Source organism: Felis catus, chromosome B1 (assembly GCF_018350175.1).
Source record: "Felis catus isolate Fca126 chromosome B1, F.catus_Fca126_mat1.0, whole genome shotgun sequence".
Taxonomy (NCBI): Eukaryota; Metazoa; Chordata; class Mammalia; order Carnivora; family Felidae; genus Felis; species Felis catus.
The window spans coordinates 40980804-41008162 of NC_058371.1; the positions used below are offsets into that span (position 1 = coordinate 40980804).

The 27359-nt window shown below is 48.2% G+C and overlaps 1 protein-coding gene and 1 long non-coding RNA gene across 21 annotated transcripts in view; one reads left to right on the forward strand and one right to left on the reverse strand.

Moving 5' to 3' along the window:
• The window catches only part of ANK1 (ankyrin 1), a 219115-nt gene that overhangs the window by 91546 nt on the left and 100210 nt on the right, over window positions 1-27359 (forward strand). For 17 of the 20 annotated variants that reach the window (XM_045055491.1, XM_045055497.1, XM_023252571.2 and 14 more), the window contains exon 2: window positions 27233-27334. In XM_045055491.1, the coding sequence (XP_044911426.1) occupies window positions 27233-27334 (102 nt within the window). Of the gene's footprint in view, window positions 1-20007; window positions 20303-27232; window positions 27335-27359 lie in introns of those variants that run through there. The other 3 variants (XM_045055494.1, XM_045055501.1, XM_045055504.1) reach the window with 3 other exon arrangements.
• Window positions 980-19848, reverse strand: LOC102902516. Its single transcript, XR_440075.3, has 4 exons — window positions 19741-19848; window positions 4773-4848; window positions 4549-4675; window positions 980-2693 (listed from the first exon to the last, which is right to left on the reverse strand). It is a non-coding gene; the product is annotated as an uncharacterized LOC102902516 (long non-coding RNA).

Here is a 27359-nt window from a genome sequence, read left to right on the forward strand (position 1 = left end):
GGTTACTTGACTTTGAGGCACAGAGAGGCGGGTTTGGGAACTGACTTAATGCCAGTCCGACTCGTAGGACTTTGGTGTTGACGTCAGCCTGCCAGCTTTACAACTGGAGGTATGACGTCTCTGGTCCTCTGGTGTTCTTGTGTTCTTCTTTGCGTTCTCTGGTCAGTGAACTGCATCCCATTAAGAAATTCTACCCGGCAAGTCAGTTATAACAGTATTCTGGTAAGCACCAGAGAAATCAGCTGGGGGTGGGGTGTGGGGGGGGGGATGATCTTGAAGAATAGGTCATCAAGACTGTGTTAAGGCCTGATGAGCCATTCATACCCCACAGCCGAGAGCATCACGTTTGTTATAAATTGCTCATTAAACAACATAGGAATAGAAAATGAGTCTCGTTGCCTGTGTCGACACACCAGTGATTGGAAGCAGCTGCCTGAAATGCTGTATTCAGAAAGATTCTGAAGCCACTTGTAGGCTGATGGGCAAGAGTGTGATACATTAGCAGCCTCTGCCAGGGCGCCAAGTTGGGGGGAGGGCTGGTGTATTAGTGGGAGTGTTATTGTAGCCAGTATTGTTTGTCTTCTTTCTGTCTCTCTCTCTCTCTCTCTTTTTTTTTTCCACTTGAACTGCAATCAGATAAACTATGTTCTAATAGTTATTTGAGGGATACCCAGTCTTTCAAGGCTTCTGAAGCTAACTAGTGCTCTGCATTATGTGTTGATTTTGCTGGCTATCCCTCAGAAGGTAATATAGTATTACATATTAGAAAGTTCCTGGGGCGCCTGGGTGGCTCAGTCGATTAAGTGTGACTCTTGAGTTTGGCTCAGGTCATGATCTCATGCTTTGTGAGTTCGAGCCCCACGTCAGTGTGGAACCTGCTTGAGATTCTCTCTCCCCTCTCTCTGCCCCTCCTCTTCTTGCATGCATGTGCTGTCTCTCTCTCTCTCTCAAAATAAATAAATAAACTTAAAAAAAAAAGGAAGTTCCCCATCTCTCCTAGCTACCACTCTCAGGTTCTAGGGGGTTAAATTCAGGTCAGTGGCAGTGTGTACATTCAGACCTAGACTTGGAGGAGTGCAGCTCCTCCCCTCACACTGAAGCAGAGGCATTGTTGCTCTTTTCTTGGCCTAATGAGTGTGAATTGCTACTCGGTATCACCTGTTGGACTGCAGCTTCCCAGCCCAACTTGTCCAAGCTTTTAATCGAATCACCAACAAACCAGGACTGTGTGCCCCTCAGGCCGGACCTGCCCCTCCATCCCTATCTCTCTGTGCCAATCCAAACACCACCCCTCCTTTGGGCCAGAGAAGGCCCACTGTCCTCTGCAGGTGTTGGTTCCCTCTGCCCTTGGCACCCCTTAAAGTCATGACCCTTATCTAGCAGTTGGTCTATCTCTCCTTCACAATGTCTCTGGCACTAAATAAATACTGTGGAGTTAAAACAAAAAAAAAAAGAATGACCATTGAACTCTGACTTGTGTGTGTGTGTGTGTGTGTGTGTGTGTTGAAACGTGGAAATGTGGCAAGGTTGTTGCTTTGAATGATGGGTTAAATGGATTCTGCTCCAGCCCTGCCTTTATTCTTTTCCTTATGAAATCCCTTATAGAAACAGCAGTTTTTCTCAGTTTTTCTCAGATTTGGTTAAAACACATTTGCAGATGGAGTGATGAGCTGACTGGTTGGGAGGTTTGGATATTCAGTCTCCATCTAAATTGTCTTCCTTTGGGGTTTTGAAAAATCACTTGTGAATGCCCTTGCTTCTCTACCTGAAAAAATGCAGACAGTAGTACTTAACACTGGCGACCACAAGGAGTTTGGTGTTGGGTGCTGAGTTAGTATTAGCAGGTTGTTCTGAATGCCTCAGGCACGACTTGTTATTTAAACAGGTGTTCCAGGATTAGGACAACTGTGGTACCCAGTCCTGTTTCCCTAACTACATTCATTTGCTGCATGGCTGTTAGGAATTTTGTTTCTAGCCTTTGAATAGATGGGATTTTTGGAGCAAGAAGTGCATGGTGCAGAAAAAAAAAAAATGCATGGTGCAGCTTTAATTTGTTAATTAAGAGTCTTTGTTTGAATCTAATTTTGTTTGCATAAAATAAAAATGCATACAGATTAGGACCATCGCCTGATAACTGAACTGGGGGCGGGTTCCTGGAAGCTCTTTCAGGGCCCAGGGGCAGCAGGAGGGCTGCTTGAAGATCCCTTCCATGTTGCCTTTCACACAGGGAGGCCTTCCTCTGAAATGTTCCTAATTCCTTTAATCCCATCATGACTTGCTTTCACTCCTGTTCCTTCAGAGTCATGCCCCAGAGCATTCTCCAAGCTGATAAGTAATTACTGAGCACCTGAGATAGGATGGTCCTGTGGGGATGCAGACGTGAAATGAATGGGCTGTGGTGGCTGCCCTTAAAGCCCTCTCAGCTGGGAAGTAGGACACAAACCACTGTGATCCCAAGGAAGAAAGGAATCTACCGTCAGGGGTACAATGCTGTGGACATTCTAGGAGAGAATATTGCAAGCAGAGGCAATCGAGGGGAGGTCCATGAACATAGTGCCTTCAAGTGGGATGTAAGGGACAGATTTGATGCAGACAGTGGAGAATGGAGGAAGAGGGGAACGTGGAAGGGCGCCCCAGAGGGAGAAGCCACCGTGGGGAAAGATCCTGAGCGGTCAGTGGGTTTTTCTGTTAACCTGGGTAGAGAAAGAAGACAGGTATGAGATCAGGCTGGGAAGTTAGCTGGAAAGTAGATGAAGAAGGGCCCGCCAGGGTGTTCAAAGGACCTGGAGAACAGTGGGGAGGAGCGGAAGTGTTCTGAGCCGCAGGATCCTGGCTGTGGTTCAGGAAGCCGGCTCTTGCAGTACCGTGTAAAGTGGATGGGAGGGAGCCTGGCGGGGCGTGCTGAGTCGTCCAGGTGAGACATAGTGAAGTTCTGGTCTCAGTTTATTAAAATGGAAAGCCACGGATGGATGGGAGAGAGCAAACTGAGGGAAGGAAAACAAAAGAGACTCCTGAGCCCTGTGCCGGGTCCTGTTCTAAGAACCACACAGGTATTCACTCATTTAATCACTGTGGTGGCCCCCTATGAATTGTTGCGTGTCATAGGTCAGGAAACTGAGGCACGGAGGGATTTAATTTGCTCAGGGCTACGTAGCTAGGAAGTGTTGGAACTGTGATATGAAGCCAAGAAAGCTGGCCCTCAGATCCTGACTCCTTAACCCGTCCCTTTTTCTGCTCTCATATGAGGAGACTCAGGAAGAAAAGTGGAGGCTGGCTTCTCTCTTCCCTGACCACATGGTGGCATCTCATGTGGGACTCCCAGGAGCGCACTCCCCAGATGCTTCACTCGGGGGTGTATTTGGCCCTGTGGCAGGATCGTGGCAGACCCACGATCCTTCATATCATTCTACCACTCTCCCCATTCCTTCAACAAAGCCTCACCGTTCTCAGGCTCTCCCTTGTACTTTAAAAAGTACAAAGTAGAACTATGTCAGTAAGTGTGCAGACATCTAGACCCCAAAACAGACGCATCGCAGGATGTTTAATTTACAAAATTAAAATTAAAACCATTGGGTTCTGGGGGCGCCTGGGTGGCTCAGTAGGTTGAGCGTCCAGCTGTTGATTTTGGCTCAGGTCTTGATCTTGCAGGTTCGAGCGCCACTTCGGGCTCCACACTGACAGTGCAGAGCCTGCTTGGGATCCTCTCTCTCACCCTCTCTCTCTGCCCCTCCCCCCCCCAATAAATAAATAAACTTAAAAAAAAAGCGGGTCTTACTGAAGAGGTGAAACTGTAACATACCAAAGTTCACATGTACAAAACAGGAAAATTATGGAACTGGTTAATTATATCCCTAAAAGGTATCTTTCTTTAAGAAGGAATTCACTAACTACAGTTAGCTATTGCACTGAAGTTCTTCATGGGGTGAAAAAGAGTGGAGCAGAAAACTGTGAGGAAGTCTGGAAGGCTGAACTAGCTGGAGAGCAGTCAGAGTGAGAAAGACCAGCCTGTCCTGACGTGCTGTGTGGGAAAATAAAGAATTTTAGGGTCAGATACCACTGGGTCAGATATTAGTTGGTCAGGTTTTCTCCAAGGCTGTTCAGAGCTCTAACACGATCCCTTGTTTTGAAACCCTCTAAGGATAGAATTTGTGTTTCCTTGCCCAGAGCACCCTTTGCTCAGGGCTGGGGGGGGGGGTGGTGACATTGCACAGGGCTGGTGGTTCTGGGAACACACTTTGGGAGATGTAGAATCAGGCTACATTGAGAGGGTGGTGTTCAGATTGTCATTTTAGGGGAGACCCTTGGTAATTGGAGCACATTATATAGGCAGGCAATCACCAAGGAAAAGAGTCTGGAATGGTGTCTGGGAAGCCTTGAAGGAACAAGGAACAGAAAAGAACAGAGACTGGAAGAAAGTCCCTAATTGTCACGGGTGCCACTGGCAAGAGCAGAGACTCACCCCATGGTGTTTGCAAGGTCATTACCAGGTGAAAGGTGGGGTAGAGCCACAGGAAAGCAGATTCCAATCTTCCGTGAGGAAGGACTTACCAACAGTTGGAATTCTCCAGGGAGGGAAGTGATCAGAGGCCCGTCAAAATTTTCCAAGGAAGGACAGTGGTGTGGACGAGGAATAGGGTTTAGATGTCCTTGGAAAGGATAGCCTTGAATGATGTGACTGCAAGACAAACCACACAAAGAGGAAATGGGGTTTGGTGAACTGAATGTGTTGTATTCACTTCGATGCACAGTTACTTTTCTGAGGGTTGACTTACCTAAACGTTGTCTAGTTTCTTTCTCCTCCTGAGTCTGTGGGGCCTTAATAATTTGCATGGTTGGTTTAATAGCTCTCTGTGGAAATGAGAAAATGATTCAATCAGGCGAAATGGATTCTGGATGAGCAAAGGAGCTTTTTCTGGTGTAGATATTTTGGGAATGCCTATACTGTTTAGTACATACAACAGAAATCTTGGGACTTTCTGATCAGCTGGTGTCTAATGGTCAAGGCAATGAAATACTTGAAATTTTATAGGCTGAATAGGATGGAATTCTTTCGTAATTTGGGACCCAGATTTGCATCTTGTTTACTTAGATTTGCATAGGTGATTAGAGATGCCCTAACTCTAAATGTGTCAGATGGAATAAGAATTAATATATGCAATGTACTCTATTTTGATTCAAATAAAAGGCTTATTGTCTGATTCACCAAGAATCCAAGACCACCTGAGATGGTTCTCATAGGTGTCAGGAAATACCTGGGGAGCAGTGGGGCCTTACAGATATTTAGAGACAGGCCTACAGGATACTGAACTGACTCACTCAGTACGATGCCCCCACTGGATATACGGTCTCATTTTGTGGAGGTGGAAACTGGTGAACGGGATGTTAGGTGACTTGCTTGCAATCACTCACTGGTTGGTGGCAAACAGCTAGAGATTGGCAGAGGAAGCCTGAAGAAAAAAGCAGCCTTTTTTTCTCCCAGTTGGAAAAATTTACCCAAGACATGGCGGGCACATCCTCAGCCGGCACAGATGAGCTTCCCTACAACACACCCAATTCCTTTTTGGCCCTACGTCTTGGCTTTGCAAGTTTGCATGTTTGATTTCACAGCTGTCTATGGAAATATTCCTTCTTCTGGTGGGCAGTCCCATAGCAGGGGTACACAGTCCCAGAACTGGGGTGCGCTGGGGGACAAAACATTGGAAAGAAGAGGGCAGGACAGGCAGGTCCCCTTGCTGAAGGGTTCCTGTACCCTTAGGCTGGTGCTGGGGGGAGGGGTGGGGAGAAGGATGGGTAGGCAGGCATATGAACAGTCCAATCTCTCTAAACTCAAGAGAGTTTAAGGTCTCAGCAAGTAGTTACTAAGCTCCTGTTTTGTACCTAGCCGTATAAAATCCTGTTGATTTAAATCCTTGGGTTTACTAGCTGTATTCCTAGTTTGGCCAGGGGTTGTTTTGACTGCTCTGCCCTTGGCCTTAATTTAGATGGAGCCAGCCACCAGCTGGCAGCGTCAGGGAGGGAGTTGCAAACAGCCATGGATCCTTCCGCCCCTACTGAATTAGCTCCTTCACCCTCAGCACTTGTTCTCACCTCCCTAACCCTGGGCTCTGAGGTCAGACTTGAAGTTGACATCTGCCTCATGGCCTTGGAGACCTTCCGCCCTCCCCTGGCCCTCCACTTTCCTTCCTCCATTGGTTCTTGCCGTCTGTGTCCAGTAGGGGCAGGGAGAAGAGGCCACCCAAGCAGACTCCAGGGATGAGCTTGCGGAATATGCTGGACTAGAAGACAGAGGACTGGTCTGTGATTCTACCTCTGCCATGACCTATAACCCTGAGCCAGCCACTTCATCCTTCCAGACCTGGAGATGAGGGGTTGTTCCCAGGCCCTGAAGTCTGTGCCTTTCTGGCTGTACTCAGAGCACACAGCTCTGAGTTCAGTTTCTGATTTCAATTTCTGTTGGGTTTGGGAATGACTGCATGCTTCTTCTTTTGCAGAAGACAGCAGCAGTGTATGAGGGGAAATTGGAAGTGGACAGAGAGGTAGGAAGGGTGGTGAGATCAGTGTCTGAGCACCCAGGGCTCAGAGAGCCTGGGAAGGTGGGCCCTACTGAGCCCTCCACACCTGTGACCCATGGGATGTGGCACCCGAGCAGAAGGCACCTTGCACAGCTGCTGTCTGGGGGTGGCTCCTATGGGATCCATCTGAAAAGGGTCCCTCTGATTGCACAACACAGTGCCTTTTCAAGTAGGGGAGAGCCATGAGGCAGGGGTCTGCGGATGGTCCAAAGCTTGCTGACCATCTAGGAAAACTGCAGACGGCAGGGAAGGTTGAGGTGGCCGAGGAGATTTAGGGGTGAGGTACGAGGTCAGATGAATCCCCCTCCTCGTCACTGACAAAACATCTGACTGGTTTTCACTTCCTGTCTCACGCTTTCCAAATAGAGCCTCCAGTTCAGACCCAAAGTGGTGACTTTTTATTCCCAAAGAGGGAGACTTTCCACAAGAAGCAGAGGGCAGAGACAGTTCCCTTTAGCCTTTCTGGTTAAGGACTTCACCGGTTTCTTAGTGAGGCATGATTACAAGTTCAATGTCAAACCACTCTGGATTTTTTTTGTATGTGGCGTATTCTCTCCCCTCCCCCAACTGCCTGCACCCTCTTTAAGTACTCTGTCTGGTAAACTAGAATGTACCTGCTGGGGCACCTGGGTGGCTCAGTTGTTTGAGTGTCTGACTTCCGCTCAGGTCATGATCTCAAAGTTCATGAATTTGAGCCCCACATCAGGCTCTTTGCTGTCAACACAGAGCCTGCTTGGGATCCACTGTTCTCCTCTCTCTGTCCCTCACCTGCTCTCTCTCTCTCTCTCTCTCTCTGTCTCTCTCTCTGAAAAATAAACAACAACAACAAAATAGAATACACCATCCTGCAGAAAAAACAGTGCCCTCAGCTGTCCCCTGCCCTCCTAACCATCCTCTCTCCTCCCCCGCCTCCAGCCCCAGAGTCTAATGCCCTTGTGTCCATTGTTTGTCTCAGTGTCTGAAGCTGCCCACACAGGGACTGTCCATGTGCACACACACACACACGCACACACACACACACAGGCTCCCTCAGAGTGACCTGGGCGAGTTCTGAAGCCAACCAGGCTTTGGGCTCCAGGAAAACCATTACCCTGTGAGCCCGACAAGCATCAATCCGCTTGGGTGGTAAGAATCTAGAAGGAGAGGAGTCTGCTCCTCTCCCCTCCCCACTGGGTGGGGTGTAGGAGGATGTCTCATCCCCCAGGAAGAGAGGAGAATAAGCTGAATGCTATAATAATGAGTCACTCAGGTTAACTCAACAAACTCCTACAGGCATTTGAAAAATGTTAATGCTATTTATGAATTCAGTCAGAGTCCAAGAGGAAATAATTGAAAGTTACTGGTTAAAAATCGAGAGGAGGTGAACTTGGGCCTCCTATCCGGTCTGATTAGCCAGCTGTACTCCAGGGCATCCCCAGGGAGGCCCCCGGGGTCTGTTTCAGCTGTCTGTGGCTTCAGCTTCCCTGATTGGCCTCGGCACAGGGGAGGCACTTAGCAAATGCTAAATAATAATTAGAGTAAGTGGCCTGGACAAAGCACCGCTGTGGAATGCACCTCGCTGCCATTATAGAACAGAGACCTTCCCTGGCTTTCTCTCCTCTCTCTCTCAGCCAGAACTGACGTCTCGTTTATTTATGGCTTCCTCAGAGTTCCTGGGCTTTTCTATCCTTCCACAGTCTCATTGTCCACTAAAGCAGATTGCTTGCAAGAACAGGTTTGGCTCCAAATTGCTGAGTTCAAATCCTGACCCTACCACTTATATGCTGTGTGACCTTGGGCAAGTTTGTTAACCTCTCTGTGCTTCTGTTTTCCACTCATAAAATAAGGCCAGTTAGAGCATATACCTTCTAAAGTTGCTGTGAGGATTAAATGAGCTAGCACTTGTAAGATACTTAGAACAATGCTTACCACATAGTAAGCACCCCCAAATGTTACCTGTTACTGTTTCTTTCTTTTGGTTCTTCTACCAGTGAATGCTTCGAACTTCTTGTCCCATGGGTGTCAAAAGATGCATAGAATCTGTTGGTATAGAACAGGGCACTCCAGACCCAGCAAGAGGCGTGCCTCGGTGGTGGCAGAGACTCGGGTAGAGCACTAGAATATTCCTTGACTGTGTCAAGTGGACCTCTCACAACCTTTGCATTTCCAGATGCCACACACTCCATCTCTGTCTGCATTCAGGCCTCTGCTCCAGCATCACCTTCTCAGAGAGGCCTCCTGTGTCTAACACTGTATCCCATCTTACTCTCTGTCCGTTTCCTTGTGTGATTGTCCTTTGTGGCCCTTATCACTTCCCTGTAGGATCAATATCTCATTGCTTGTCCATCCACTTGCTCTCTCTCCAGTTAGAAAGTAAGATCGTCGAGGGCAGGACATTTGTCTCTCTGTTCAATGCTGTATCCTAAAGAGTGTCTGGCATCTAACAATCAAACAGATATATACGTTTCTTTAAATAAGCTCTACACCCAATGTGGGGCTTGAACTCACAACTCCGAGATCAAGAGTCACGCACTCTACTGACTGAGCCAGTCAGGTACCCCGATACAGATATTTAAAAAAATTTTTTTTAAGTTTATTTATTCATTTTGAGAGGGAGAGAGAGAGCACAAGTGGGGACGAGGCAGAGAGAGAGGGAGAGACAGAACCCCAAGCAAATTCTGCACCACCAGTACAGAACCCGATGTAGGGTTCAAGCTCACAAACCGTGAGATCATGACCTGAGCCAAAGTCGGATGCTTAACTGAATGAGTCACCCGGGTGCCCCTAGATGTTTTTCAAACGAATGAGTCCAATAACCATCATCTCATTTTCATGTTTGCATAAAACCTTTGTGAGAGATGGCAGCTCCCTTCAACCTCATGACAAGAGATGTTTAAAACGTTAAAAGCTGTACTATCATTTGGAATTAATTATTCTTTTACGTAATATTCATAGAGTTCCCCAGAGTACGCATATTTATTTTGTTGCCTTACTTATATATTTATATTTACAAATGTTTGTTTCTGGATCTGTGTGTTCTGTCTTCTATAACCAAACACCTGGGGCACAGGCTCCAAATTGAAATTGATCCCCATGACTTTCTAAAAACCGGCTGTCCTTATGTTTGGTTCAAGTCTCACTGCTGGACAAAAGGTTGCCCTGAGTGCTGTGGCCTCCTCTGACCTCAGCCTCTCCTTTGAACTCCTGGCATTTCTTGTTGGAACCTCTTGTTTGGTTTTAACCGTGCCATGGGGGCATCTCTTACTGAATCTTTACCCCTTTTGTTGTTCTATTTATTTTCTATATAACTATATCTTTATCTCTACTAGTTTGCCATCTTCCCAAGGGTAGCAACCATGGAATATACTTAATGTATGTCTTCCATTGGGTTCTTGGATTGCACGTGGCAATTCAACAGTTCATATCTGAATGGAAGAATAAAGGAATGAGAAGCAGACCTATCGGCACCACCAAGTCTTTTGTTGATCATTTATCTCTGTTAGCCTCACCCTAAAAGCATTTTAGGGACCAAAGGCTGATATGGATATTGGCAATGATTTTCCTCTGGGTGTGTTGATTGTCATCTTTGTATCTCATTTCAGAAATCCTGGAAATGTCTCTCTCTCTCTTTCTTTCTCTAAGAGGCTAAGAACTAGCTCAGTCATTACAGAAATGATAATGGGTTTTTTAGTGATACTTGGTTCACTGCCCATTTCTCTTATTCTTTCTCCAATACCTAATGTACCTTTATTTAGCAGTTCAAGGTCAGGGGTGCTGAGAAAGGTCATCTTGAAAAGCAGTTAATAGAAGAAGAAGTCAAGGTTGATTTTAGACTAGAAGTAGGGTATTCATAAAGTCATAAAATTTTAGATATGGAAAGCACATTAATGCTTCTATAACATTTTATTTCTTTAAAAAGATATGAAGCCAAAGTTTAGAAAAGGGACCATCTAGACATGCTTCATCACTGTACAGATTAGAAATGTCCAAACGAGTGACCTACCTTGGGATTCACCTACTGTAGGTGGGGATTTCTGCAGATAAGAGAGACAGAGAGAAATGCAGATGTGGCTGATGATTTGTAACTTATTTCCTCCCCTTTTATTTAAGTAATTATAAAGGGAGTGATATAAATACTGTATGAAAATATATCTCACAGAGAAGCCAGCCAGAATTCGCAAGAGGATTAAATAGAAAGATAATGGTCTCTATTCAATTATTAAGAATAATATGATGAGCCCCGTGTGAAATACTATGTGTGGCACCTGCTCTTATTGCCTTGGTAGGAGAGAGAAAAGAGGCCCCGGGAAGTAGAAGGCAGATACCAAGGTGTTCTTCAGTGTTAACTTGTAAGTGTCCTGTTGTGAAAGGAGCTTAAGAAGATCTTGCAGGAAGCTGTCGGGTTGTGAGGAATGGCAAAATTCAGGGGATGGTAGGCAGGCCAGGCACTGGTTTAATTGGGCTTAATTGCTTTGAAGTGTTTTGGCTCTAGGAAGAGAGAAGAAACTTCTTCAGTCAGCATTTGGCCAGCTGGGTCTGCCCCTGACCATCAGCGCCCTAAGGAAGGGGAAAGAAGTCAGTGCTACAGCAGGGGGTCCCTAAGGACTCCACCATCTCATTATCCCTCCCCAGGGCTAGCTGCAGAGGCTGTTTGCACCTGCTTCCTGGTGCTGCTTGCACCTGGTTCCAAGGGGGGTATTCCTGAAGTTACTGTGATAATTCTAGAGAACTCAGTGGGAGTAGACTGGGATTGTTTCAAGACTCTCCATTTCCCCAACCTTCTGGGAGAGACCATCTTGGCTCAGTCACCTGTCATTAATCCCTTTAGGGCCTAGGTCCTGTAAACATTTCTGCATTGAACGTGCCTCTGATCGGTGGCTGGCCTCCCTTCTGACCAGCGGGAATGTCCAAAATAATAAAGAGGCTCTTGGTTGCACTCAAATTTCCAAGACTGAGCCATTCTTCCTGGAGAATACTGAATTTCACTTTTTTATCTACCCTAAAAATCCCTTAGCTCATATAATCAAGCAAAAACCAGAGTGACTCTCTTCCCTCGGCTTCATGCATGGCCCAAAGCATGTGGTGCTCTTGGGTGACTTTGGGCAAATTACTAAATGTTTTTGTGCCATACCTTGCCTTCTGTGAGATGGGAATACTTCCATGGCAGCTTCTTTCTAGGGTAGTTGTGAGGATTCAATGTGTAGACATCTAACATACTTAGAACAGCACCTAGCTCTTAAATATGAACTGTTATTATTTTCAGATTCTTTCCCCCTCCTGCTCTTTTCTCTGTACCTCATTGTCACCAGAGTGAAGTATGATGGGCCAGAGGGCAGGGAAGCAGGGTCACAGGGCGTGATCTTCCCAGGCTCCAGTTCCTAGTGGAATCAACTCTGCCTCCCCCAAGCTGGGGAATCCTTGCTCCAGAGGCCAGGCAAAGTTTGGGGAGCACAGGCCCCTCTGGAATTCTTTAGGCAGGTCAGGCTGGTGACAGGCTACCCATTCTGGCTTTCTCTCCTTGGGGAGAATTGTTCAAATAAGGGAAAGGCCTGAGCAGATCTACCGGTCAGCCATGTAGGGCTCTCTGAACGGGCACTTGGACATCCCTTGGAAACTGAGCCATGGGGTTCGCTGCCAATAGCCAAGCCCATGTGAGCACGTCCAAATGTGAAGTGAGTTTCTTCTCCTAAGCAGCGGGCTGCAGAGGAAGGTTTCCATAACGTGTGGGAGCACTGGACAGAGTGCAGTAAACCAGGCCATTCTGGCAGCGTGTCTCGTACGTGTTTTCCAAAATGTGTGTAATTTCCGCCCTGAGTCTGGGCTCCCCAGTCAGCAGCCAGGCAATATGTTCTGAAGTGTCGGTTCTGAGCACAGCCAGAGCCCCGCACGGTGGCAAAAATGAACCATGGCAACGGGACATGGGCCAGCACACTTGATGAGGGCGATGCCTTTAGAATTATATTCATGGACCCCATGACCTGTCAACACCCTCTCACCCACAGCAGAGAGATGGGATCTGTTAAGGACCTATCTGCATGACCGCCTTGGGAGTGAGGAAGCCAACTTGCTTGTTCGGCCTGAGCTGGTAGTTTTGTGCTAATGGAAATTGGGGGGGAAAGCCTGGAGGTGCACACTGGGGTGCAGGATCCTTTCCTCCTGCACAACCCAGGGCTCTTCCCCGCCTATGAAGTGACTGGTTCCAAGGCTGTTTCCACAGGGGCCATGACAGCATGTGGGGAAATGAACAATTTGGCCAACAGCTTAGAACATCTGATTTTTTTTTTCATGGATGTGACTCATTTTAAAATCTGAATTGAATGAATTTCTTTGGATTCCAGTTGAGCTAATGTTTCCTGAGCCTCTGGTGTGTGGTCTGTATCATGCTAACACTCATGTATGTTGTTTTGACCCAGCCATTTGGCCCACTTGAGGAACATAATCCTGTTCCACTCGAGAGACATGTATTCGTGCTGCTTTGTGCTGGGTGTAGAGATGCTGAGATGTACAAATGTGAGGGGACCCCTCATCTCATACTTTTTTCCCTGCCTGGGTAGCCCTGAGTGGGTCCAGAACTGCTCGGCAGACAAAAGCCATTTGCTTATTTTTGAGGCATTGAGTTGTTTAGGAATTCCAGTTCTATTTCTTATCCAAAAACAGAAATGGATACTGAAGTTGAAATTTGTTATTGTACATAAAACATTCTGCTCTCTTCATCTGGTTATTGGCTGAGAGACAGTGACGTTTGGATGCCTGTTTGCTTCTTACTATTGGGAAAATAATCCTGTCCCTTGTAGACTTGCCACCGGGTCCGCTCCCCTCTTTTCCCTCCAGCACAGGGGCAGGGTTTCTGGGGCACTGGGCACAGAGACCACTGGGGAGGTCGGGCTTTGTTGGTCCTTCCCTTTGGCAAACTTGGCTTTGAGCTTGTCCATGTCGGGGGGGGGGGGGGGGGGGGGGGAGGAGTGCTCCAGAGCACATGATTTGAAAATCAGAGAGGGAGATAACAAATATATACTCAAAAGCACGTTGGTTTTTTTTTTTTCCACACCAGGAGTGGGGATATACCCAAAAAATCTCAATACTGAAAAAGCAACCCAGAGTGTAAAACCGTTTTCCAAGTTGAGGGTTCGTGAGGAGTCCGGTTCCACCGAGGCCGTGTCAGAGTGGGCTTACAGCTAAAAAGATCCCTTTGGAAGGACAGCCATTATCCAGTCCCAGGAATGAGGGGAACCCCTGTGGGTATATGAAGAGAAAATCCTAGATTCAGCTTTGCTGTCCCCCGCCTCCCCTGCAGTGATCTCGGGTTTAATGCTGGCCCTCTCTGGATTCCCTGTAGCACCTTTCTCATGGGTTTAAAAATAGACTCCGGGCCTGCCAACCCTCTTAAAAGGAACATGATAGAGATCAGTGCCAGTGCTATGGGACCTGATACCCAGCTCTGATCACCTCCCTAAATAGACCCCACACTTGGGATCCCTTGCTCCAGTGAGGGGGGGCGCCCAGGGCTATCCAGCTGGCCACTGGGTGCTCTCCACACAAAATTAAATAGCAAAACAACCCAGACTGTCTTTTCTCCTTTCCCTTTCTTCTCTCACTATTGAAAAGCTTAAGAAGGAATTACAAGGTCTGAGAGGAGTCAGACTGGACTTCTCAGTCCACCCAGTGTAATAGCTGCAGCCCATATTCTGTAAAGTTCCTTCCCAATTAATCAGTAGGTGGAGGGGGTGGGGCTAGTGCAGGGGGGTGCAATAGTGTCTGGATGAGGAATAACATTTTCCCAGCAGTGATGCTCTTGATGGTTTACACAGTCCCCGGGGTGGTTGATGGCTGGCTCTAGCAGCGATAAACGAGCCTGCCTTTCTCAGTAAAGGGTGGAGCTCCTGCTAGGCACCCTTATCCTCTGTTCCCAGAGTCTCCAGGAGCTGGGGCACCTCCCTGCGTGCATGAGGGGCTGGACAGATAGAAGAATGGTCGAGAGCAGAGTTGTACTTGTCAGCAGGCCGTGCTGCAGCCAGCAGCTGGGAAGCCGCAGGGGGAGCTGTCAGACCTGAGACTCGGCTGTACACACGACTCGAGACTCGTTTCTTCACTGCATTGAAATGGTGCATCAGAAGCCCAACTCCAGTCGTTGTAGCAGAGTGCTGGGGGCTCTTGGGGTCCTGTTCACAGCTGTGAATGTTTGACCTTGGCTAAGCTGTAACAAGGCTCTAATTTTCCAGAATAGAAACAAGATCAGCAACACTCTGGGCGGTGGGAAGGGTTAACCATTGACGGAAGCTTTAGTTGAGAAGAAGGGGAGGGGAGGAGGAAAAGAAGGGATGTTAGTTGTCACTTGTTGAGTACCTGCTGTGTGTCCTTAGTGGTGCTAGGCATTTACATTATTATTTTATTTTATTATATTATTGTTATTTTTTATTTTGAGAGAGGAGAGAGAGAGAGAGAGAGAGAGAGAGTACATGCAAGCAGGGGAGGGGCAGAGGGACAGGGAGGGAGAGAATCTTAAGCAGACTTCATCCTCAGCTCAGAGCCTGATGTGGGGTTTGATCCCATGACCCTGGGATCATGCCCTGAGCTGAAGTCAAGACTTGGACGTTTAACCAACTGAGCCACCCAGGTGCCCCTACATTATTTTCATAATACCTGGAGACGTGAGTCAAGTTATTTTTATTTTACTGATGAAGAAACCAATACTCAGAAAAGTTAATTCCCTTATCAAAATTTACACAGTGCAACTGCAGAGCAGCGGGCCTACTAACTTTGAGTGTTTGAAGGCTGCCCAGAGAAGCAAATAGTGCCATTGTTACTAAGTTAGTTCCATGTCTGAGTTGGAGGGGGATTAGACCAGAGGAGCAGGAGGGGCACATCTGTCCTTGAGTTAATTGAAGGGGGAGAGCAGTAGCTGCTGCCCAGGGCGTGAGGTGACAGGAGGCCTTTCTCTGGAATCCCAGGTCTGCCCTGAATGTCAGCTCTCACATTCCTTTAGACGGGAGCCAGCTTGTGTCCTGGCTGGCCACTGCCTGAAGCTGCCTGTTCCTGTCCCCCAAAACATTCTGGGGGAGGCACAGTCATCTGAGAATCCCATGCACCTTGGATCCTTTGCTCCAGGCTTTTGAGCAAAGAGACGTGTTCTCCCAGTTTGTGGAAGAGCTAGATTCTTGGAGGAATTCACTGCAGGGTCCCCATAGACTGTCCTGGGCTCCCACTCCACTCAGGGATTTTCTGTATTATACAATGAATTGCTTCCCTTTCTTCTCCTGCACTGTCTCCTCCTGACATAGCTGGATGTGGCCTAGAGGACAGGCTCCACAGCGGAAGCGTCTAGCATCTCATTATGCTCATCTGCCTAGGGAACTGCAGAGACAGTTGGTAAAGTATTTAGCAAGATTGGAAAAAAACATGTAGACCCTATGAACCTATAGGATGGAACAAGTGGTCTTATGTCCTTCCTGAGAACCTCTGGTTTTTTCTTTAGCTAATCAGTTCCTTTCTGTTGCTTTACTTCGGTTTCAGTGACTGTCACTGGCAGATCTCCTGATACATTCAATACCTGCAATAAAAAGTGCAGCCTTGGGGTGGCTCGGTCAGTTAAGCGTCTGACTTCGGCTCAGGTCATGATCTCATGGTTCATGGGTTCGAGCCCCACATTGGGCTCTGTGCTGACAGCTCAGAGCCTGGAGCCTGCTTCCTGCTTCCGATTCTGTGTCTCCCTCTCTCTTTGCCCCTCCCCCGCTCATGTCCTGTCTCTGTCTCTCAAAAATGAATGGAAACGTTAAAAAGAATTAAAAAAAAAAAGTGCAGCCTTCAGGTATGGAAAAAAAAGGAAACTGGCAGGGAGCAGGATGGTTATTTGTCATCTAAAGGTGTGGTGGTGATGGAGGGTGGAGAAGGGACAGTCAGCTCATGGAGAAAATAATAATCCCTTATCTTTCTGAATGCCTAGAGCCCAAAGACACCATGACAAGTCATTTAGTTTATCCTGCTTCTATATGCCATATCAAATGGTGAGTTATCTGTCTCTGCTATCCTGAAGGATTCCCAGCAAATATTCAGCCCTTTCTGAATAATGAGTTCTATTAAGTCATATCCCCAACAGCTGGAAAGTTCTTCCTGTCTAATGCCTAATGTAAATCTTCTCTACCTCAGTTTTCAACCCCATGACTTACCCTTTCCTTATGACGGTGGGTTTGCCCTTTGCAAACATTGGTAAGCAAGCATTTATTGGGCACCACTGCCCAGCACTGTGCTAATCACACAGGGGAGCAGATGGGGAAGGCGAGGGGAAGGGATTGGGAATACAGAACATTTGAACCAAGCTGCCTCTGCCTGTGAGAAGCTTATAATGGAATCATGGTCACCTGGCTACCACACTTGAGAGAGGCACCATATCATTAGGCCTGTGCTGAGATTCTAGTGTCAGAAGGAGGACTTTACATCTGAAGGGCCAAATCCTTTATTCTCCTTAGTGCCAGTCACCTCAGCTCCTTCATGTCTGACATTGTTTCCTTTCTTCTCCTCTTGGGCCTTGCCTCTTTGCATATTTAAGTTGTAAAGCCTCAACCTTAATGAGGTCATAGGTAACATCAAGAATTTGTAACAATCCTGGGGCACCTGGATGGCTCAGTCGGTTGAGCGTCCGACTTTGGCTCAGGTCACAATCTTGCCGTCCATGAGTTTGAATGCTGCATGGGGCTCTGTGCTGACAGCTCAGAGCCTGGAGCCTGCTTCCGATTTGTGTCTCCTTCTCTCTCTGCCCCTCCCCTGCTCGCACTCTGTCTCTCTCTCTCAAAATTAAATAAACATTTAAAAAAATATTTTTAAAGAATTCTTGCCAGTCCTGATCAGTTCCTCTGATAGTACCTCAGCATCTTTCTCATTACTCTCACAATGCTATGGATTGTATTCAGCTTCTGGTCCACTATAACTATCTCGTCCTTTTTCTTTGTGGTTGTGTAAAACCCATAGCATTGGACGGTACAAGGAACACGGGACTTAGGAGCTCTAATATCTGGGTACCAAAATTAGACTGGGGGTGTTTTCCTATTTTAACTTTGAATATTTCACTTTACTTGCAAGGTCTTAGTTTATCTCACTTTTAAAACAGATATTCTGGGTGCGCCTGGGTGGCTCAGTCGGTTAAGCGTGCGACTTCAACTCAGGTCATGATCTCACAGTTTGTGGGTTTGAACCCCATGTCAGGCTCTGCGCTGACAGCTTGGAGCCTGGAGCCTGCTTCCAATTTTGTGTCTCCCTCTCTCTTTGCTCCTCCCCCACTTGTGCTAACCCAGAAATAAAAAAAAAAATAAATAGTTACTCTGTATATAAAGAACTGTCAAAACTCAATAATAAAACAACCTGACTTAGAAATGGGCAAAAGGTTTGAACAGATATGATACCAAAGAAGATATGTGGATGGCAAGTAATCCTCTGAAAAGATGTTTAACACCATTAGCTATTAGACGAGTACAAATGAAAGCCACAGTGAAATACTACTGCACATCTACTAGGATTTCTAAATTAAGATTGGCCATACCAAGTATTGGCAGGGATGTGGACCTACTGGCACAAGGGAGGGATCATGATGTAGGAGGAAATTTTTGGAGGTGATTCTGGAGGTTCGTTATCATGACTGTATCATGATGGTTTTATGGGGGTATACATATACCAAAACTTACCAAATTGTACATTTTAAATACACTGTTTATGGTATGGTAATCAAACCTTAATATAGCTGCTAAAAAAGTGGTCTGTGTTTCATGGTGCAGTCAGTTGTATCGGTTTTTGAAAGTAGTCTGCATATTCTTTATCTTCCATTTGAGTAGGGCGTTTTCTCTCTCTCTAAATATTAATGTTGAGTGGTGCTTTAGAATCCCTTGAGATACTACACTGGGCTATGATCAGGGCTGTTCCAGTAACCATAATTTATTAATTGAAGCTCTCTATGTAGAGGATTTTAGCATATCTGAGAGACAGTTTTAAGAGGCACGGGACAAGAGACCTGTAGGGACCTGTGTGTTAACAACGTGTACATGGGGAGAGAAGGGCTGGGGTGACTTCCTATACTCAGACACCTTGCCCTTTGGTACAGCAGTGCAGGTGTTTTCCACCCCCCTTTCAGAGGTGGCCTATCCTGAGTTCATCCTCTAATGATGTTGAGGGCCTCAGACCTAGAAAGTTCTGATGCTGCAGTCTTCAAATACCAGTTTTTTTTCCCACTCACATGGAGAGGATTTGGTTGCATTATACACTTCAGATCCCTCTGTTTTGACAACATATGGACCTTTTCTCTTGATCTTTATTTATCCCACTTGTTTGGGACTTTTCTTTAATTGTTGAATGGCTTTGAAGAGCACTTTACTTTGGAAAACACTCTCAGAGTTTTTTCTAACCTTCAGGAGCATGCTGCACATTATCTATTCCTGGCCCTGAGTACACTTTTGTTAGGAATCTTGCCAGTGCTGTTAATGGAAGGGCTTTGGGTCAGCTGCACCCTCCATTTACTAGTGGGGACCATGGTCCTGACTCTACCTGTCTGGGCTCAGTTCCTTTATAAGCTAAAAGCATCGTCTACCTTATGGGGTGGCTGTGAGGATTAATTAAGGTAAGGCAATATGTCCATCACCTAATAGGTGCTCAGCGTGTTAATTCCTCACCAACACACACAGCTCGGCCATACCTATGTGTCAGGGCAGGAGGGGTGGAAAAAGAGCATTTAGTGTTATTTGAAGAGAACATGAAGCCGGGCTCATGATATAAAACATCCATGGTCTGAACAAGCAATCTTGCCCCGGGGGGCCAATTACCTGGCATTGCTTTTGCTGACCACTTCTAGTCACCTGTTCTTAATAATCTGCCGTAGCCCCCAAGGCTTGGCCACCTCCCCTCCCCGCCCCCCCCCCCCCACAGATGTTTTTGACATCTGCCCCTGAAATGACCTCAGGAAAAGGTGAAGATGGTCCCGGAACAGAAAACTGGGAGCTTACTCCAGCCGATGTTTCATTAACACCAGCAGACTTGAGGGATGAGGGAGATAGTAATAACAGATCTGTGTACTGCCTCTCAGCTTCATTTCGCATCGCGGCTCTCTGGCAGAATCTGGAATAGGCTGATTAACTGGTATCTCAGGACACGATGTAAGAGCTCAAAACATGCAAATTGGTTATGGGGCATAAATAGACTTTGCTGAGCTCACCCTGGCCGTCTTTGCAGGCTCCGGGACCCGTTCACTAGGGCAGTCGGGGCGGCAGGAGGCAGGGCGGGAGCGCCATGCAGCTTGGAGCTCCTCACCTCCATTGGACGTGTGTGCCTCCCTTCTGCAGCGGCAGGACGCTCGCTCCCCGCCCGGCCGGGCGGCACCTGCAGCTCGGGCCGCACCCCCACCCGCACCCTCCACGCACCCCCTCCTCCCGGCTTGGCAGCAGGTGCCTTCTCTCCGGAGATCGCTTCGCATTAACTTTCCCACCGGACATAATAATGGAGAGAAAATGAAGAGATCCCATTAGCGGCTGGCTGGCTGGCTGGAGGGCGGCCGGGCGGCCGGGCGCAGGGTCCGGGCGCCCGAGCCCGAGCCCGAGCCCGAACCCGAATCGAGCGGAGGGAGCCTGTATTTTTAGCCAGATGCCGCGTAACTTGCTGGCGCTCCCAGCGCCGCCGAGCAGATAACGGGGGAGGGGGAGCAGGGAGCCGGGCTCGGATTTCAGCGCGGGCGCCGGACGATGGCAGCGAGACAGGGCAGGTCCGGTCCAGACCCTGCGGTGAGTGGACGGCCTGCTCGCGGCCGCTCGGGCGGGGAGCTCGGCGCGCGTTGGGCGGCCGCCGTGCGGGGTCCGGGCCGCAGCGCCCCTGGCCGCCGGCTGCGGGTCCTGCCCGGCTCGGCGGGCGCCAACTTTCGGGCGGGTGCGGGGACGCGCCCCGGTGGCCCTTCTGCTGCCTCACGCCAGCCGGGCGCCGAGGCTTCTAGCAGGATCCAGAGGAAAATTCCTTTGGCCTGGAGGCTGCCGCCGCGCAGGGGCCGGTGGCGGGAGGCGGCCCCGACCTGTAGCCGGCCGGGGCGAGACGGCGCACGCGGGAGCACGGGGAGGAGACCGGGGCGCGCGGGGCCCTCGCCGATACCGTGTCCCCTCGCCCCGGAGGACCGTCCCGCCCAGCGGGTTCTGCTGCGGGGGGCTCCTCGCTGCCCCTCGCGGGGACCCACCCGCACCCGTGGGGATGCCACGGCCCTGGCCTCGGCTGGAGAAGCGGCCCCCTCGCCCTCCACACATCTGACCCCTCAACCTTAGAAACACTAGTGCCCAGAGGTCCAGAGACAGCGGGAAATGAATGGGGACGAGAGCGATGTTGTGTGCTGGGGAGCCCCTGCTTTCCCTGTACCCTGTCATCCTCCGGCCTCCCGGGCGGCTGTGTAACATCCTTGTTTTGGCAATGGGGAAACTGAGGTCTGGGAACTTGTGTGAGGCATAGCATCAAGTGGCAGAGTGAGGCTCACGCCAGGTCTTCCTAACATCAGGGTCCACTCTGGCTGCTCACACATCACTGCATCACCCAGGCTGTAAGGTCGGCCTTAGGAAGTGCCCAGGAATGGGCAGGGTTCTTCCCAAGGCCTGGCAGTTGTGTTGGGAGATTATAAGGGAACCAGGAGCCCCTGCTTGCACATTTTATTTCCTTAATGACACCTTTAATATGTTCATTCTATCTTTGCCAATGGCAGTCTATCTGACTGGGGCTCCTGGAGACAGTTTGTGAGGCTTTACCAGCACAACTTTTTGGAAAGAAAAATGAAAAACTTAATGAAAACACGCACTGTGGTCCAGGGTTCACTTCTGATGCTCCTAGTCAGGCCCAGGGTTCACATCTGATGCTCTGTAGTCAGTGGGATAAAGGCAGGGGCCACACAGGTGTGCGCACTGGCTGGTGCTGCCTTTTCTTCCTGAGAGGCCTAACAGGGGCCTGGGACTAGCCAGGTGCTGAGTAAGAAAGAACTGTCAGATGTGGAGGGCACTCCCCGAATATGAGCAGACAGTTCTGCATCTGGAACTTGGCCTCCCTTAGTCTTCTGGATGTGCTGCAGCAACCCCAGGAAGGGATCTAGAATCTGTTCCCAGGAGTCCTGACAGTGGCCTTGTTAAAAAACTGCATTTTGCTCAAACAAAACCCCTGGGGAACGATCCGTTATCTATATTATCTTATCAATGTTTACTGATAGTAGCTCAGTTTCCATTCATCTTTTTAGACATGAATGTTGCACTAAAAGGCCTTGAGAAAGTAATTCGTGATTTGTTCTGGGGAACCTTGGGCCACCTCCAGCCCCAGGGAAGGTATAAAGAGGCCCTGGGACTCTCTTACTTAACCTGAAACTCCACTTTGCTTGGCCTCTGGTGTTTTTGAAGCCCTCACTGCTCATGTGTTACAGGCATGCTGACATTTAGCAGTCTGCTTCCGGCCTCTCCCTCCCAGGACACTGGAGCCCCCTCGGCTACTTATCTATTGCTATATTCGTATCACCCCACTCAGGAAGTGCAAGTTTAATAATAGTCTCGGTGTCTCAGGTAACCAAGGGTTCACCTCCCTTTTCCGAGCAGCCCTTGATGAGAACTCGAGTCCCTTCCTTTCCCCTCCATTACTTCCTCTGAAGTGAGGGCCAAAGTGGGCTCTGAGTGCAGGTGGAAGGCTTCTTTCCTCCAAAGCTGAACTTGAGAGGAACATTATGAGCACTAAAAATGATTGGCCCATGAGGCAGTATAGCACAGGGGTGAAGAGAAAGACCTTAGAGTGTGGCTACTTGGATTCAACCCCTGGCCAAGCCATGTATTAACTGTGTGACTCTGGGTAAGTTACTTAACTTCTCTGTGACTCAATCACCTCACCTGTGCAAAGGAGACAATAAGTATACCTGCCTCATGGGATTATTGGGAGGAGCAAATGAATTAGTTTATGTAAAGTGTCTAAAATGTAGTAAGGCCTTTAGAAAGGTAAACTTACTTTGTTATGAAAGGAAGTTCAGGGACATCACATGGATTAACCAGCATGGATGTGGGCTGAGGGCACAACAAAAACCCCTTCCTGCCCTCAATGCAGGCATGAGCAATTTTCTCACAGGTAAAATTAGCTTGAAATGAAACTCAAGATGAGGAAGGGGTGAAGACACAAGCAGGCAGGCTTAGCGGGGTGCCCAGAGTTCCTCGGTGGTGATGCTGGGTTCAGGGCCCTTGTGGACTGGTTTTCTGGAACACGGTGAACAGCTTCTGCTAGGTCCTGTATCTAGTTCCCTCGAACAGAGAGGTCTCTCCGAGGCTGCCCCACATCCCAGGGACAGGTGGGACTTGGGGAGAGCCAGGAATTGTGCTCCAATTTATCAGAGCTCAGAGACAGTCTGGTTAGTATTCGGTCATTATCGCCATCATTATTTTCCTGGTTAGTATTTACACTGGTAAACATTCTAAATGGATCGTGTTGGATTCATTTGACTCTCTTTTCTGCCCTATTGGATTACACACACTGTTCCTGGATGCACCAGGAAATTGCACCTGGGACAGGTCATTGAATTGGAGGTAATTGAATTAGATGGATGAGCAGCGTGGGCTCAGAAGAACAAGATGGTGAGAATGGGCCTCATATTCCAACCCAGGGTCATTTGCTCTATAGGTTAAATATTCTCTGGCACCTGGGAAGTGTTCACTGAATGCTAGTGGAATGAATTAGTGAGTACGTGCATGCATGCATGAATGACCCCTTTATAACTCTGTCATTTGTTTTTCAAATCATGAAGGCAGGGACCTATATTCTTATTTTTTATTCTATTTCTCTTTGCCCTAGCAGAATCCTGGACTTGAAATAGGACCTCAGCAAATATATTGTACAATTAAACTGAGTGATACACAGAGGGAGTGACACCATTATCTATAATTCACCTGTAAGATACCCTGAGGATCCTGCTAATGTCCTGACTACTCTATGCCAGAGAAGACCAAACAGAAAATGAAAAGGCCTTAGCAATTGAACTTCACCTCTAACTGTATAGGTGACTTTAGCCAGTCACTTTATTCTCACCTTTGGTTTTATTATCCCCAAAAGGAAGGACTGGGACTAGATGATCCCATCCTAGAGGCCTGTCTTGGCCTTGACACAGCCCTCAGGGTTAGAGCTGGGGCCTGCCTGGGACCCTTCCCCTGCCATGGATTAACTGTTTGATTGGCCAAGGCATGTGGTTCCTTCCAGCCCCTACAATCTGTCAGGGCTGCCTGGACACCCCTTAGGCTTGAGATTGCTGAGAGTGCATCTCGGGATCAAGGGCAGTGGAAGGGTGTGGGCTTTCATCAGGGAGTCCTGGGCTGAATCCCCGACAGTTAATTGCAGAACTTGGGCAAGTTATTAACCTTTCCAAACCTCAGCTTCATTACCTCTTAAATGGGGATGATAATTATACATACCTCACCGGTTGTGATAAGGATGGAAAGATACCCTGTTGATAAGACGCCAGCTCAATGACTGGTGTTAATGCTATAATTTCACTATTATGTCACACAAGCTATACAAACTACTTCACCTTCCTCAGCCTCGTCTGGATTGGGCTTCCCTTCCCCTCTATTTATCTGCTTCTCTGTCTGTAATAAATATTCTGCCTCACTTCCCAGAGACAGTACTCTGAACAAACAGTGTCATTAGTGATATTGCATTGCTCTTACCCATCATGCTCAGGTTTTCATCCAAAGTCCTGTTATTCTGCTGCAGAAGATAGTTTGGGGAGGTGGGCTAGGTGGGAGACGTGTCTCTCAAACATTCTCATTCTTAGGGAGTAATTTAGTATTTTTCCTAATAGTTGAATCCAGACAGACTTTCTGATTCAGCAGGCACAAGTAGACTTCTCTCTGAGCTATTAAACCTTGAGTCTGATTTCTCTGGGAATCCAGCTTATGGGGAACCAACAGAACGATCCTCACTTCTGAAATATTTCCCCTACCACAGACGCCTAGCCGAGGAACCCTGGGGACATTAGGTGCCTTGTGTTTTAGGCCAAGGGAGATCTTGGCCTAGTAGACCATGCTTTGAAGGATTTCCAGAGAGGTATAAGATTTGGTCCCTGTCCCCAAGAAGCAAAAAATTTGGCTGGGGAGACAGAGAAAGATATATTTAAAATACATTTTTAAAATACAAAACCAAACTCCTGGGGCACTTGGGTGGCCCAGTTGGTTAAACGTCTGACCTCAGCTCACATCACGATCTCAGTTTGTGAGTTTGAGCCCCACATTGGGCTATCTGCTGTCAGCACAGAGCCCGCCTCAGATCCTCTGCCCACCACTGCCCCCCTCCCCCCGTCTCTCTCTCTCTCTCTCAAAAATAAATAAACAAAATTTTTTTTTTAAATCAAGCTTCTATTTCTAGATTTAAAGATGGTAAATATTGAGCATCCAAAGACAGCATCATAGAGGAGATAGGAGCTGATTTGGACCTGAATTGGAATTAGCAAACAAGAGTGTCAAAGGGCTTCAGGGTCCCATGAATAATCTGGGTGTGGGCCTGGAAGCTGACAGACTGGGAATGCCATGGGAAGACAGAGGAGAGAAGAGCAAGGGGCTCTTCTGCTGGCTATGTTGGGGGACTGTGAAATCCAAGCGTGTGTATGTTGTGAGTAGGTGAACACAGAACTTGGGTTTGAGCTTATATAAGGGGGTAGGGTGGGGGCATGTGGGGTCCTGGAATGTGGGAGGGTTGGCAGGAAATGGCGAGGCAGGGGTGGAGTGGGGTTGGCTGAGGGTCAGAGAAAGGAAGCAAGTCCTGGAGGCCTGAGGAGGCAAGATGGGAGGGACGGGGACAATCCCCCAGGGTGGAGGACCAGACCTATGGTGAAGGTAGTGTCTGTAAGGGTGGAGAGTCTTTTCTGCCATGGGTGAACTGTTTAATTGGCTAAGACATAGAGCCCTGATTTGGGGAGATGATCAAGGTTTCATTGTAGAATATTGTGTGAGATCGTATTTAGGGTGAGCTTCAGTAGTGTGTGTATCAGTGCGCTGTGGCTGCTGTAACAAATCACCGTAGACTTGCTGGCTTGAGACAGGTATTTCTTCTCTGGAAGCAAGAAGTCTGAAGTCAAGCTGACACAAGGCCATCCTCCTTCTGGAAACTTTCGGGGGAAATTGCCTCTTCCAGCTTCTGCCCGTTGGTGGCTTCCTTGGCTTGTGGCCACACCATTCTGACATCTGCTTCAGTCTTTCCATCAAATTTTCTTGTGGGCGTGTGCGTCTCCTCTTGTATCTTTTAGAAGGATACTTGTCAGTAGATTTAGGGCCAACCTAGGTAATCTAGAACAGTCTTATCTCAAGACCCATAACTTCATTGCATCTTCATAGCCTCTTTTTCCAAATAAGGTGACATTGCCAGGTTCCAGGGATTAGGGCACAGACATATCTGTTGGGGCCACCGTTCAATCCACTACAGCATGTGCTCTGAGGAGGGAGCATGAAGGAAGGAGACAGAGTACCCCCAAAGGAGAGGAAACCATGAGGTATGGGTGGGTCTCCTGGAGGACTGGCACCACGTGCTTCATGGATGGCCTGTCATGTGACAACACTTACACAATAAACTTGACCTGAGTGTGCACCGTGTGCCAAGCACAGAGCTCAGCACTTGTGCTGATGGGATAATTATAATAATCTATAATAATACATATTATTTCCTTTCAGCTTCACAGCAAAGGTATGAGAGAGGCTGTTGGGCTCCTGCTCTGAGCCAGCCTCTCACCCCGACAGAGCTCTTGCTCTGCACTTGTTTGCACTCACTGACTTTATTTGATTGTCCTCACCTCTCATGCTCTCTGGCTGTCATTCACCTTTAACACAAACAAATGTCCTGGTGGCGGGGTCTTGATGTGTGTGGGGTAGGTGGCTGGGCGACGGCTATGGCGGGGAACTGCTGTACTCTCACGCAGGAGAGCTCCTGAGAGACACCTGACAGCTAAAGCCCACGTTAAGTTGACAGCAGAAAAGGAGGTCGAGCTCATAGATTTCAGAGCCAGGCTGTGCTTCTTACCTGTCGTGTGACTTGGCCCAAGTCACTTCCGCTCTCTGTGCCTCGGTTCCTCGTCTGTAAAATGGGGACCACAATACCCGTTACTTCTTGGGGTTTTCAAAAATGATGATTAAATGCATGTCGATGTGGGTATGTAAACATATATTAAGTGTGAAGTGCTGGGAGTGGTTCTTAGTGCAGGGTAAGTAAGTGCTATGTGCTGTATACTTAACCAAAACCACAGAAGAGTGCCGAAATGCATGTGTTAGGTTCCTGTGATGCCAGCATCTGTGGCTCCCTGGGGTCAGGTGCTATATGATACAGGTTCCTCTGTGAGGACGAGGAGCCCTTGGGAACACTGACACAGGCAGTGCTGAGCCTTCGATGTTGGAACCGGGTCTCTCTCAAAGACTGGTCTGTCCTAGGTCCTAGCCAGGAGTGCTTGCTTGTAAGGATACCAAAGAGAAGGGACGGTCGCCTCGAAGGCAGCCTCACGTTCCAGATCTGAGAGCATTCCAGACAGGGACTCTAGGCCCATCTTACAGCTGGGTGCCATGGTGGGCACCAGGGTGCCGTAACAGGAGGGTGCAGTGACCTGGGCCCTTCTCGCAGCCCTGGGCTTGAATGGGATCTTCAGGTTGTTACCACAGAGCATGCTCACAGCCGGCTGTTTTTCCTCACAGGCCGATGCGGCTACCAGCTTTCTGAGAGCAGCAAGATCGGGTAACTTGGACAAAGCTTTGGATCACCTGCGGAATGGCGTAGACATTAACACCTGTAACCAGGTAAGTGGGATGGGGGCAAGCACGT